We start from the raw sequence: 15,758 nt of genomic DNA on the forward strand, positions 1-15,758 counted from the left end.
CGTCATATATTCGACAGCGTGAAAGCCTTGATTTCCGTTGACAGGTTTTAAAAATACGACATCCTAACTAATTTACGATTTGCATTTTGTGCTGGCACTAAACGATTATTGTGAATATATAAATTATATTGATTTTGTAACATTAGTTATTTTATTTATTTTCTTTTTATATAATTCATCCCTCTAAATCTTATTTGAAAACGAATTAATACTAAACGTTTTAGGAAGTAACGATATATTTATTTAGTATTATTAATAGTAAAAGTGCCTACATAGTATGTATTTGATTATAGTTTTAACTTGATTCGCTATCAATCAGAGAAAGTTAATTGCAAACTAAGAACATGTAAGCTTTAAGGGGAAATACTAGTATGCTATGTCAGTTTTAGGAATTTGAATTATGGACTATACTGAATCTAAAATTACGTTCAATTTATTCACGTCATGGTTTTGTCTAGACAGTTGCTTGAAAAATAAAATGGAATAAGTAGGATCTATTATCATGTATCCAAGTTGAATTTAGGGCTGACATATTTATTTTATGCTTATTTATTTGATTAATATGAAAAGCTTTCCTTTTCAGAACGTGCGAGTGCTAGAGCAGCTGTACGCGAGCCCCGAGGACGTGGACGTGGTGGTGGCGGGCTCCCTTGAGCACAACGTGCCCGGCGCGCTAGCTGGCCCCACGTTCCTTTGCATCCTCACCGAGCAGTTCTACCGCACGCGCGTCGGCGACCGCTTCTTCTACGAGAACGGCGCTGACCACGTCACCGCCTTCACCCCAAGTAAGCACGAACACAGAAACTGCACCACATAGAATATTAATAGCTCTGTCTCATTGTACCTTTACATAGTTTGAAATCTAATTTACTGTAGGACTCAACGTAAGTGTTGCCTCCCACGCAAGATCACGGTCGTCACGTCGCAATTACGCGCCAGCTTATGCCTTCTCCGAGTTCACTCAGATATTTTTCACAAAACATTTTCAGCGATAGCTATAACTCGAACTAAGTAAATCAAATAAATTTACGTGACATTTAAACAGATCTTAGCAGATTTGAAATAATATATAGTAGAGATGCCACGAATATTTGGCAACTATTCGGTATTCGGCCTATTCGGCCACTTTGCCGAATATTCGGTATTCGGCCGAATGTTGCCTACTACTCGGCCGAATCTGTTAGACCTACTTAAAAAGAAAAATTGCACAATAAAAATAACCAAAAACTATGTAGGTATATTTAGAATATGTTCCTGGAAAGTTGTTAAATATGAAGTCCATTTTTTGAGCATTTGTTGGTCAAAAAACATTTTATTTTTATCATGAGTCTGATTTGTTTCACTCTATTCATTAATTCTGTTCAATAAAAATAAATCTTAGCTAACGTCATCTAACGTTGAGCTTTGTTGGCGATCAGTTTTCATAATAATTATGACTCAAAATGTTCGCTTGTCATGCCGAATATTCGGTCGCCGAATATTCAGTATTCGGCCGAGAGGGGCCGAATATTCAGTATTCGGTATTCGGCCAAAACCACTATTCGGGGCATCTCTAATATATAGTTAGAAAACAGATAAAAACTTATTTAAAAGTTAAACCAAATTGCGTTTGGAAACATAAAATCCAATTGTCAGTTCATCCCTTGATAGGCAGTAAATTAAATAATATCTACCTCGGTGCCTTGACGCTAATCAAATTAAAACAAAAGATTCAATTAGGCGGCCAACAACGGCGGGTTTCAGAACAAGTTATACTGGTAGTCGACTTTATCCATGATTGATGTCCAATATTCACAATTCTACATAATAGATTAATGGCCGCGTAGTACATACTTCTTAAATCATTAATCACAACATAATTTATGTATATATATATATATAGTCCTCCTCATCGTTTTCGATGACGGCGACCCCAAATAAACATCATGGACGTTGTCTAGCGTGAGCCCTTATGTGGCTGGCCAGGCCGAACTTGGTCTTAAATACTCTATTGCACGTGTGACAATAAAGTTGGCCAGCTGCGTTGAGCGTGTACACGTAGGAGGGCTTAGGTCTCTCTTTCCGTGACTGGCGTTTTGTGTCTAGGCTTGTGAGGCGGTTATCCTCAAACATTTTGACACCGTTATGGATGGTAGAACGCCAAGATGACCTTCTTCCAGCAAGCTCCTCCCAACGCTCAGGGTCGATGGCGCAAGCACTCAGATGCCGTTTGAGGACGTCCTTGTAGCGCAGGTGCTGACCACCGTGCTTCCGCTTACCCACTGCCAACTCAGAGTAGAGGATAGCCTTAGGCAAGCGGTGGTCATCCATTCGAAGGACGTGCCCACACCATCTGAGCTGCCGCTGCATTAGAATGGCCTCCATGCCATACATTCCGGAACGACGCAGGACCTCGGAGTTGGGAACATGGTCCTGCCACCTGATCCTGAGTATAGACCGCAGACACCTCAGGTGGTAAGTGTCCAGTTTCTTTATGTCTGTTTTGTAGAGGCACCATGTCTCTGCTCCATATAAAAGGACAGGAATGATTAGCGCCCTGTAGACGCTAATTTTTGTCTCGAGCTTGAGATCATGGGACCTCCAGACGCGACCTGTGAGTCGTCCGAAATTAGCAGCGGCGTTGGCGATACGTGAAGGTATCTCCGAGGCTAGGGTGTTATCACGCCTGATAGTGCTCCCAAGATATTTAAAGTGCGATACTTCATCTAGAGGTCTCCCATCTAGATTCAGCACCGTTGGGTCAGCCTCGCCTCCTCTTGGCGGTTGTTTGAGAATTTGAGTCTTGGAAGCACTAATAACGAGACCAAACTGTTGACATGAGCGATGTAGTGCATCAACGTAGCCTTGGAGACACGCCATGCTGTCGGACATGAGGCATATGTCGTCAGCGTAAAGAATCTCCAAAATGGAGACCCTCTGAACCTTGGTCTTCGCTCTAAACCTAGAAATGTCAAATACACCCTTTTCAGTTCTGACATTCAGCTGAATTTGGTCACCACAATACTGCAGAGCATCTCTCATGACCACTGAAAAATATATTGCGAAGAGTGTAGGTGCTAGAACACATCCTTGCTTTACACCACTTGTAATTGGGATCTCCTCGGAGAGTTCGTTTTCGTGCCGAACCTGGGCTTTCATGCCAATGTGGAATTGGCGAATCAGGTTGACGAACTTCTTCGGATAACCAAATTTACAAAGAACAATCCAGAGAGCCTCGCGTGGAACTCTATCAAAAGCCTTTTCCAAATCCACAAAGCACATGTAGAGAGGCCGTTGGTGCTCAAGGCTTTTTTCTTGGATTTGCCTCACGACAGCGATTGCGTCAATGGTTCCTCTGCTAGGACGGAATCCACAATAATTTATGTAAGTAGGTACCTACTTGTCTGATAGTAAATAGGAAGTAAATATATTCTACAGGAAACTTAGTCAAGTTTTATACTTGTAAAATTTTCAAGCTTGGTCAAATGGGTTATGAATGACTTTTTTCAAATAATGAACAGATAAAACACAATTCAGCGTATCGTGATCAATAGGTATTATGATATATCCATACTATACGTACTATTTGTATACAGTACCACTTCATTTAAATTCAATTGCCGTTGCAACCTATAGAGAGTTCGGTCAGTGGAAAATGCGAACTGATTCGATTGTAGTCACAGTAGGTATAGGTTATCGAAACAATAGTTATAGGTACTCGAAACAATACACAACATACAATTGTCTGGGATTAAATGTGGTTTTCCATGTAGTACGTTTCAATTGCTGAAATCTCGTTAATCTTATTGAACTTTGTGATGGATTAAAAGCAACCAAGAATGCGCCGAATAAAAATGTCGTCATCACCTGGAGATAAGTAGGTACCAAAAGCGCTTGGATCCTATCAAAATTGAAGTAGGTACGAGATTTTATCTATCTGTTAAAGTACTTCAGCTGGCTTGGAATAATAATAATGATCAGCTAATAATATGGTGTTTAGCAAAAATGTGCCAACCCACATTCATTTTGCAATAACATGTCAACTCAAAAAATTTACGCTTAAAGTTGACATTTTATTGCAAAATCAATGTGGGTTGACACATTTTTGCTAAACACCATACATTATATATAAGGACAAAACCCGGACCTTACTGGCCAATGATTTACCTACTTTAATACTAAAAGAGAGAGTCTGTGCGGAAAGAGAAGAGTCGTGAAATGTATGGCGCCCAATATAATTCACTACTCTTCTCTTTCCGCGCTGACTCTATGAGATTGAAATCCCAGCTCCTCTACTAAAAATAAGCCCAAACATAATAAATATGCGGAATTAAAAGGGGTGAAAAGGATAACAAACCCTATTTCGCGGATAGTCAACATCGACCCTACTTAGAAGCGAACGAAGTGATCTTAAGGGTAACATTCCATTTCTGACCACAGCTGCACTACTGGTACTGAACGCGTCGCTGTTACTGTCAATTTCCATAGTAAAATGAACAGTAGTGCAGCTGCGGTTGGAAATGGATTGTCGCCTTAATTCGCACCGTCGACCACGTTATGTAATCCTTTCCCTAGAAATTAATTCGTCTTTATTAGCAACGCTTTCGTTAATAGAAAACGTTTACATTGACGGCTATTACGGCTAATAATGTGTAATACCTACCTGTATACTCTTTAACCTTCTCATCTCTCATTGTAAGTATGAAAACGTGTGTAGATGTTTATGAACGTGACGTTACCGAAAATGATCATTAATTTATTTTTATTACGAGGGCTTTGCAAACAATTTAGACAGATTGGCGATTACACGAAAATGTTAAGAAAATGAAAACCGAAGTATGTACTCAGTATCTTACCTCTGTTTAATAATAATCTAAATCTCTCTCTCTTATTAATAATCTAATATTTTATCAGTAGGTATTATATTTAATATTATAAGCGCTATAACAAATTAGGATTAATTAATAATTCCTAGTAATGATAACAAATGAGGTAGGTAAGGTTCAATTAATCTTTTAATAAAAGGCGTAATTATTTCCACCCTTCTAGAACCTTCTTGAATTGAAAAAATTACCTTATATAAGGCTAGTTTTATGATAAATTGCTGTCATGGACTCATGGCCTAGTGATTCAAAAAAGGGTATATATGAAGGGCACATGAAAGAACATGACACACTGAAAGAACACTTTTTTTGGAAAATGAGATTTAAATCTCAGAATGTAGAGCTCTTAATGAACTATTTGTTACAGCTTCTGTTGCCTCTGTAATCATAAAATATAACTCCTTTTTTCTCACTTTAAAAACACGTATACACGAAAATAATGTATTAATTATGTACATCGTTCCTTTCAAACCGCGATAACTCAAAAAGTTGTCAAAGTGACTAGACATGTTCTTTCCGTGTACCCTTCATATATAGAGTTCGGTACTTCACTCAAAAAACGGGCCCTTTTTTTGGTTAAACGGTTTTAACTGCCTATTTGCCTGCCTGTTTGTTATTCTTATCATAGAAATGTTATCTTTGCCATAACATACAAATTTAAATGATATTTGAAAAATAAAACGATGCGAACTTTTATCACCTCTTGCTCAGAAACCAATATTTATAATTGTTGTTTTGTGTAATAACGCCACTCTGACACGGAATTTGTTGAAGTACCGTAAAATGGGGTGAGTAGGGTTCGCGGGGAGAGTTGGGTTATGAATGGGGAGAGAAAGGATGAAAGGGGGGTGAGATGGGATTTTAAGGCTACTGCTACAAAAATAATGTATTCCAATTTAAAATGGAGCTATAGTAATACTTATAACAAAAAAAAGATCCAACAAACTTCCAAAATCACCTTTGTATGAAATCCCATCTCACCCCAATTACTTACGAGGGACTACGGGGTGAGGTGGGATTTCCTGTTTATCGTCAAAGTTATGAAATGGAACTACCCAAAATAAAATAAAAACTAAAATACAGACGTCCGGAGCACTTATTAAGTATATACACCATTCAGTTTGCATATGTAAAAATAAAATGTTATCGAGGTTTGAATCTCAGTTTTGCCCCTACTCACCCCATTTTATGGTAATAAGTAATAGTTGTCAAAAGGAAATCGTCGATTTTTTAAAGCAATTGTGCCCGCTCCGTGAAATTGAACGTAGGTACCTACATGTAATTTAATATTTTACCTGATATAAATGAATCGTTATAATTTGTCGATTATGATCGTGAAAACAAAATCACTAAATAAAGAGAATTCGGAGAAATCCTGAAATGAAAAGTTGTACCTGACAAGAATAACTTTTATAAATAAATGCGTACCTATACCTACATACTATTCATATTCTTGCACGCGTTCGCTCCACAACCGCTGTCGCCGCATTAGGCTGCCGTATTACTATAATTATAAAAAAAAACTTTTAAAAATGTTTTGGTATAACAGGTCAGCTGAAGAGCATCCGCCGCGGCGCCTCGATGGCGAGGCTGCTGTGCGACAACGCCGACGGCATCCACATCATGCAGCCCAAGGCCTTCGAGCAAATTAGAAGCGGGTGAGTTCACTCAGCCATGCAGCTTTGATCTCGGACTGTCTAGAACACAAAATGACTAGTGTAATATTTTGCCTATATCTCTTTTAGTCTACATCCCTAACGGTCTAGAACACAAAATGACCACATATAGGTAGGTTAGGTTCGTTAGGTATCTTCAAATGGCCGAAGGCCAAACCGCACCGTAAAGATAAACCGACGAAATGTAGGTAAATAAAGGTCTAAATAATTGTCTAAGCGGTGGTGGCCGAGTGGATATGACGTCCGACTTTCAATCCGGAGGTCGCGGGTTCAAATCCTGGCCCGTACCAATGAGTTTTTCGGAACTTATGTACGAAATATCATTTGATATTTACCGCAGGTCAGCACCCCTGCTGCTGTGGGGTGCTGACCTGCGGTGAGTGTGGACGTACATTCGCCGCAAAAATAGGCTACGTCAGCCACCTGAGAGCTCACGATCGTCGCTCTCAATAGCCAGTGAATATCCAGTCGCCGAGGCCGAAATCGGCTAGGACAGGATGATGATGATGATGATGATGATGATGATATTTACCACTAGCTTTTCGGTGAAGGAAAACATCGTGAGAAAACCTGCATACATCTGCGAAGAAATTCAAAGGTGTATGTGAAGTCCCCAATCCGCATTGGGCTAGCGTGGGGACTATAGCCCAAGCCCTCTCGCGCATGAGAGGAGGCCTGTGCCCGGCAGTGGGACGTATATAGGCTCAAATTATTTATTTATTATTTTAAATAATTGTAGTCATTTTGTGTTCTAGACCGTTTGCGATGGAGACTAAAAGGGATATAGGCAAAATGTTACACTAGTCATTTTGTGTTCTAGACAGTCCGAGACCAACCCGCCATGCTGCCCGGTTCTATATATTTAAAATAAAAATATGGTGCGACTGGATTGTCATAAAGTACAAATATACTACCTAACATCATTATTTGTTTACTTATCCTAATGTGAGTTTAGCCTGTTCTCCATCAAAAGGAGCGTGTGATTTTTAAATGTGAAACAATGACATGTTTATTTATTATAGTAGGTACATTTTTTCGATAGCCATTTAATTTAACTATGTATTCCAGCCAGTCGAGCTCAGCTGGTAATCCTTCCTTCGTGGCAGTTTTGAAAGTTCTCTATTTGGTTAGAAATGTTTAAAGTTCAAAACAAATTCCCACAAACGTAGAATAGAAATGTTTCGATGTTGGACTTTTAAATTCAATAGAAAATTGTGAGCGTGCCTTTACAGAAAATATCAGTCTTAAAATGTTTAGATATCGGATTTAGTTTGTTGATTTCATCGAACCGTACTCCTTACGAAATATAATCTGATAAGCTTGTACCTAATACCTACACATTTCGTCAAAGTGATCGTAATTAAAAAAGGACAGTTGTTTGGAACACTTTTATAGCTTATAGTGCGTGTCCCACAGCTGGGTCTTTGTGTTTTTGCTCGTTTTTATCTAAATAAAGCGATGTAAGGCTACAAGAATTTATTAAGGTCGTACCGCCATTTTCCCGGTTTTCTTCGAAGTCAATAGTTTTTCTATATTACTAAAACTGTATCATAATGTACAGCAATGTTCAGTTCTATTGAGGAAAACAAAAAAAAACATTTGTAAAGTCACAGTTAGCCAAATTATGTTTACTTAATGATGTTTGTCGGCAAACAAATCGCAGACAGGTAAATATTTATATAGGTAGCAGGTTATGAATTTGATCTGGAGTGACGTTTCTGGTTGAAGAAATATAATTATTGACACTAACAGATCATAACCTGTTATCACTATCAATAGGTACCTACGCTTCCTTGTTACGTGGATGACATGAATAAACAAATGAAAATCAATTCGTTTGTTTAGTTGGTGGTAGGGAAATTAGAAATGTATTTCATGTTATGGGGTATATTTTCTCGATTTAACTTTGAAGCCGATTAAAACTTACTATTATGTACTTGATGTCGATCTCATCTTTTTTTGAAATCGTGTGCGATTGTGGTGCGGTGCGGGTATAACATTCACATTTTATACCCGCACATAACAGATTCTTAACACATTCACTGCCCCCAACGCACATGTGCGTCCACCGTCATACAAGTTTGTTCCTAGGCCACGCCCCCTGGCAGTGAATGCGTTAAAGTTTCAATACTTACCGGTCTCCGGGCCCGGTCTTGTACATTTTATGGTTCATATTAAACAACTATGATTAATTAAGGGTATTTTCCCAACCTTGTAATAATATGATGTCACAAAATGAATGTATGACTTAGTAATTGTAATTGAGAGCGCAAAAATAATTCCACCTTGTTTCAACATTTTGTGAGGCTGTGAAGCAATTTAGTTTTTCAGTACTTATTACATCATGTTGTTATTTACAAGTTGTTAGGTACATTCATGGATCAAACGTGAACCCCGTTAGGGCCGTGAACCTTATAAGTATAACTATACGGGTGTTTTTTTTTATCAACCTGCAATATTATTTTGACGATGTAAATATATAGGTCATACTGAACAACTTTTTCTATGGGACCAACCCCGAAATCGCATAAATAAAAGTTACTCTTCCATAAAAAAGATCAACACCAGCCAAAATGTATGAAACAGCCAAGAATCATCGATAATTTTATTGTGCTTATCGATAGGTATACGAACTCCCTACCTATCAATAAATTACCTATGCCCCCTAGAATCCGAAGTATGCTTATATTTGATAGTCTAGTAAAATTTAATAAGTATTTGGTCAGACTGTACGAAAGGGGGGGCTGGGACTTAGAATTTTTTTTGACAAAGTTACCACTTATACCTCACACTTATACCTCATTATGACACTATTTTTAAATGATTGTAATGTGTAGATCACGTCAAAATAAGCATCTTTTATTGGAAAAACTTTTCTCTAAAATAAAAAATGGCCGAGTTAGACGCGACCAAAGATTGATGTTTTTAAAGGGAGCTGGGACTTGCAAAATTGTATTATTATAAAAACGTCGGTTCTGGCGCTTCGCCGGCCGCTGCCGCGGCACGCTCGCTTCGCTCGCTCGGCTCGCGCGCTGTATGGTCGCAGTTCTACCTAACACTCCTCCTCGCTTCGCTCGTCGTCGTACCTACTCCGACCTGCCTTAAAAGCCTGGCCTGCCTTAAGCTCTATCTCCGCCATTTTCAGTTTTAGTAAAAAGTTTTCCAAGTAAAAGTTGCTTATTTCGATGTGTTCTATACATTAAAATCATTTAAGTCCCAGCTCCCTTTAAAAATATCAATCTTTGGAGGTGTCTAACTCGGCCATTTTTTATTTTAGAGAAAAGTTTTTCCAATAAAAGATGCTTATTTTGACGTGATATACACATTACAATCATTTAAAAATAGTGTCATAATGACACCACTTTGTCAAAAAAAAATCTAAGTCCCAGCCCCCCCTTTGCTACAGTCCAACCTAGAATAGGTTACCTACTCTTACCTTATAAGACCATACCATTAGTATTTAGCCCGTTTTATGGCCACAATGCTCAATTTCTGCACATTGTGCACGATTCGTATGATAAGAGGAACATAAGCCACTCGTAGACAGCTCCCCTCACGCCGATGCCATAGGTACAGTTTTCGTAGGAGAATTTTATGTAGGTAAAACTCTGCAACCGACCTAAGTATAGACTTAGGTCGCGTAGGACAGCAATAGCATATTTATTGACATTGATAATAGTTAGAATGTCATTGATTTATTTGAAGGTAGCTAATGCCTCCGACCTTCATAAAACGTCCTGAAGCCATTAAATATTTTATTTATAGGATACAACCTACATATTTACGTGGCTGTGTGATGTGTAAACATATTATAAATGAGTAGTAGGAAGTGGATGGTCATCATTATAAATAGGCACAAATAAAAAAGATAAACATATTTATGTGACATTCTCATTAAGCGTAATAAAAATTTCTATCACAAATAAAGTTCTTCCCCGTGGATATTATACAGATATAGTTAATTTGCATCAATGTGGTTAAAAATATGATTTTACAGCTATTACGTAATGTTCCGTTTCTAATCTTGTATGGTTAAAATCACATTTGCTTTGGAAAATATCAGAGAAGGTAGGAAATGACTGAAATGAGCAATATTAAGTATGTATTCGAACAGTACCAAATCCATGCCATTGTGCGAAACCTATTTAGAGACTGTACGTACATTTTTTTGCATACAATGTTTAGCCTTTCAAAGACTATTGTTTCGTTGGCCATACTTTATATACCTACGTAATTATATGTACTTATAATTATTCAAATTTTTGTTTTCCGCAGAAACCCTCTAATGCCGTGCGACCACTTGCCAGCTATCGACCTCTCATTATGGAAGGATGCCACCGGATCGTACAAATGATTATTTGATTAATACCTAAGTTGTACTAAGATGAAGCAACATGTAAGATTAATACGTATGAAATAATAACATGACAATAGACCTCACTTCGGGCGCAACATGGTACCATTTTTATTGCCTGTCACCTTTGCACTTACATACTTGGTAGAACGTAACAGGCATGGTGACAAGCGATAAAAATGCGACCGTGCTACCGCCGCTGAACTATTTCCTATTAGGAGCGTTGTATTTAATGTACCTAGATTTATTGAAACGCTAAGTTACCCAATGGTTGTGATTATTATTTGACATAACAAAGCCACTGTCATATTTGGGGGTACCACCCAATAGTTTTAAGGAATTTATATTTCTTGCCTTCATAATATAATATTATCCTCTTCCCATTATTTCTTTTTCTAAGGACAAATTGAGAAGTATTTACTTACATATGATTGTTATGTGAAAGTAGGTATGGTTTTATTGTTGCTGCATTCGTATCGGTACTTTCAAATTAAGAGATTATTTTTTGATATTATATATAACTTTTTTCTTGTAATTATAAAATGTATTAAGTACACGTTAATCATTTTAACCTCGTAAGGCTCAATGCTTTTGTTTCATTGCTTTTTCAAACAAATTTACTTATACAACAAGGTTCAAATTAAAAATAGGAAAATTTTGTATGGTGGGCCTTACGAGGTTGAAATAGGTTCGTATATATTTTGACGTTATGTATGAAGTGAACCATTTAATATTCTTAACTTATTTGTGTAAATGTTTTGCCACTTGCATTTTTGTGAAATAGGAGTTACCATTCACCATCAGATATGATATCGGAGCAACCAATGTGCTCCCAAATGTCTGAACACGCCTCTATTGTCAAGGCGTCAGAGACGTCAGAGTGCGTGTTCAGATATTTTTGAGCACTTCGGCCGCTTAGATATGTCTGATGCATAAGGTGAGTTCGACTAAGATCGGACACCGGGTAAGATCGTATGATTCAAATTTCTGCCTGTTTCCCGGGACCCGGGTTTCCCTTGTGTCCCGGGACAAAACACATTGCAAAACAGCGCATTGCATCACCTTGCCAGCATTAAAAAAAAAAGCCCCGCAACAGGCAGAAATTTGAATCATACGATCTTACCCGGTGTCCGATCTTAGTCGAACTCACCTTAATGGAGACTGTACAACGAGTACGTTCATTGTGTTAGTAGACTACTATAAAGGCCGGAAATTACAGAAATATCTACGAACAAGGAAGAAAGTTACTAGCCGAGGTCGGCTTGCAAACATGCTGTTTTGTACAATCATCATCTTCCTCGCGTTGTCCCGGCATTTTGCCACGGCTCATGGGAGCCTGGGGTCCGCTTGGCAACTAATCCCAGGAATTGGCGTGGGCACTAGTTTTTACGAAAGCGACTGCCATCTGACCTTCCAACCCAGAGGGTAAACTAGGCCCGTATTGGGATTAGTCCGGTTTCCTCACGATGTTTTCCTTCACCGAAAAGCGACTGGTAAATATCAAATGATATTTCGTACATAAGTTCCGAAAAACTCATTGGTACGAGCCGGGGTTTGAACCCGCGACCTCCGGATTGCAAGTCGCACGCTCTTACCGCTAGGCCACCAGCACTGTTTTGTACAATACTAATTTAATATTTAGCCTATTGCACGTCATCTGCTCAAAACCTCACTCTATTTATCCCCTTTTTTCAATAACTTTTCTTGACACAAAGTTTTTTGGAAATTCGAGCTTGAATTCATAGTATAGTTTAATAGGCCATAAATGCCTACATATTATGCTCACATAGTATGATGACGATTCATAGATAATTAAGAAACTATGTCTCTATATAGTTTATTAATTATAGAATTTAAGTTACTGAAAAAAAGCGGGAAAATATGATATATTTTTGTCGAAGACATTTTTAAAACACACTTACTCGAAAACTAAGAAAATAATATGTAAGTAGATCAATTAATTTTTGAAGTGAAAACTTCTTTAGCGGTGCTGTGCATTTTTTGAGGTGGGGAAAAAATGTTAAACTCGCGACAGGTCACGTGACCTGATCGAAAAACTGTTACAATGTCATTGAGTTTTCACTCCCGGAGTGCAACCCATTGTTTTTTTACACCAATTTCCAAAAAGAGTTTGTTCCATGTTCGCGTTTTTTTATTGTATATAAAAGTTATGTCTTGTACATATGTTAAAGTGTGATTAATTACGAATGTACATACCGGATCGTTCTGTCGAATTTAATATTAAATAAACAGTAATATTACCTACTTGCTGTTGTTTTATTTTTATTAAGGGGTTCGACAGAGCTTTCGCCGTCCATCTATCTATTCGTTTAGCCGTCAGCGACCTCTATGGATCTCATAAAAAAGCCGTAAAAGGTAGACAGTTGAAATTTTCTGATTGTTTTTGTTTTTAACTATCGCTATAGCATCAAAGAGAAAAAACCGTACAAGTGCGAGTCGGACTCGCGCAGGCAGGGTTCCGTAGCATTATCTATTGTTTTTAGTATTTGTTGTTATAGCGGCAACAGAAATACATAATCTGTGAAAATTTCAACTGTATAATTATCACGGTTCATAAGATACAGCCTGGTGATAGACAGACAGACGGACAGAGGATTCTTAGTAAAATAGGGTCCCGTTTTTACCTTTCGGGTACAGAACCTTAAAAAAAAGGGAAGAATAAAAAAAAAAATGTTTCAGCCGGCTCTGACTCATTATCTGCATATCAACATTTTTGATGTCCTCTAGTAATCCTAGAGTTAGACTAGATACGACTAAGTCTGCAACGATTTTGATAGCACACGCAGTGCAAGTGTTATTTATACGTCATAATTTCATAGAAGTTTGACGTATAAAATAACACTTGCACTACGTGTGCTATCAAAATCGCTCCAGCCCTAGTAGCACGGTCGCATTTTTATCATTTATCACCATGCCTGTCACGTTCTAACAAGTATGTAAGTGCGAAAGTGACGGGCTTAGTGATAGTGGATAAAAAATGGAACCGTGCTGAGCCCGCTGACTTATCTTAGTCTGACTACTCTATTTTCAATACAATATATTAACGTAATATTTATTATATTTTTTATCTCAAGCTTACATGTAATATGTATAGATATCTTATTCGTACTCAATTTTCTGTCTGAACTAGCGTTGGTGGTGCAGGATTTTCAATCTAATAAATGTTATAGCCGTTATAGGATTTCATTCTATTGAGCAGATAAATTTATTTGACGAGCATCTCATATAGGTATCTAAATTAAACAGACATATCATGAACATATAAATCGTTTAATAAATCTTATTTTGGGTGCTTGGGTATCAACAAAAAATTCGATTTGGATCAGCAAAACTAAAAAAACTTGTTTTATTTTTGACTGCTTACATTATTTCCACTGAAGGCTGTGTAGCACCTTCTCCTTTGTATAAGTAAATGTTAAAACAGTGTTTATATGTTTGGTCTTCCTACCTAATATATCACACTCGCAATGTAATCGTAAGTAGGTACCTAACTCTTTACATTGCGGTTTCCACGTCAATGGATGTAATAAGAACATCGCAGTAATTTAATAGAAGTTAACAAGTGATTCCGCAAGTTGAAACGTGAATAAAGTTAATTAAGTGACATATCATTTCGCTCGACAGCAGAGCTCTTTTCTTTGTAGCGCGCGGAGACATGTAATCTGAGCATGCCATTCAGAAGCTCATAATACCAGTGCAATATTGACGCCAGTAGGTAGGTATATATGTCATATAATCAGGACATATAATGCCAATTTATGTTTGCGCCCTTTTGGCGCTGTTTAAATAAAACAAATGATAAATTTAACTACCATTCCTTTAATGGTGAACTGTACAAAAGGTTCTTAATTAAATGTCTAGGACACGCGCGTATCGTTTGGTGGTTAGAATGCAAGAGAAAGATATATAATGTGTATGGTGGTAATGTTTTAGTAATGTCCGCCCATTATGTGAACAAACCTTCTATAAACGGTGTCCCCAAGAGGTTCGTGATTTTGATTAAATATGATATGTGACCCTTACTCGAAGTAAATCGTTTTCCGATAAAATAACGAACTGGTTTGTGTTTGTTGTCGCATATAATCCTATGCGATGGTGTGAGGTACATACCTACATGGGTACGAGGTGATATAATTTGTAAGTTTAATTCAACGATCCTTAAGATTTAAATAGTTTTCGTTGCTAGAAAATGTAGGTGTTATTTACAAATCCAATAGAGCGAATACAAGATTTAAATAAAAAACGCCTATTCGTAGTATTTTCTTTAATTTACAGTTTTTAGCAACTAAAACTAATACCTACTAGACTTAAATATTGAGTAAATAAATGTTACCTACTTATGTTTATGCTACGTCCTATAGTTCGTTTTTTTTTAGCATTAGAAAGAACTTGAAAGAAGGTAAGCGATTTTGACATGTCTTTTAATTGAAAAACACTTTTTAAAAATCAATAACTATTACTTATGAAAGCAGAAGACTATAAAAGATCGTATTAGATTCATAATTGTTACATATTTACCGTAACTTATTTTTAAAATGTGTTTTTCAATTAAAAGACACATCAAGATTGTTTACCTTATTTCTAATGCTAAAAAAAACAAGTATTCTAAAAAAAATTGTGCATAGGTAAGTCCTTCATTATCACCTAGACATTATTTTTGTTTTTCCGGATCTATGTGCTGCAAATAATAACACAATATAATAATCATTATCATGACTAAATGGCGTCATTACGACCAGAGAACTTTTCTACTTTGTTTGTTTCATAATCAGACGGGCGAAATTGGATTTCTCCTTTATGGCTTCTCTCATATTTGTCACGTTCGCATGTACTATGAAAACCTAT

At 37.3% G+C, this 15,758-nt stretch overlaps 1 protein-coding gene across 2 annotated transcripts in view; it reads left to right on the forward strand.

Annotated features, from left to right (window-relative positions):
- LOC134658104 (peroxidase-like) overlaps positions 1 to 10,938 on the forward strand; it is a 117,467-nt gene extending 106,529 nt beyond the window's left edge. For both annotated transcript variants that reach the window (XM_063513714.1, XM_063513721.1), the window contains 3 exons: positions 584 to 785; positions 6,412 to 6,520; positions 10,814 to 10,938. In XM_063513714.1, the coding sequence (XP_063369784.1) occupies positions 584 to 785; positions 6,412 to 6,520; positions 10,814 to 10,892 (390 nt within the window). In that variant the 3' untranslated portion in view covers positions 10,893 to 10,938. The remainder of the gene's footprint in view (positions 1 to 583; positions 786 to 6,411; positions 6,521 to 10,813) is intronic.
- Positions 10,939 to 15,758: the final 4,820 nt, after the last annotated feature.

Source organism: Cydia amplana, chromosome 2 (assembly GCF_948474715.1).
Source record: "Cydia amplana chromosome 2, ilCydAmpl1.1, whole genome shotgun sequence".
In the NCBI taxonomy this organism is placed as follows: Eukaryota; Metazoa; Arthropoda; class Insecta; order Lepidoptera; family Tortricidae; genus Cydia; species Cydia amplana.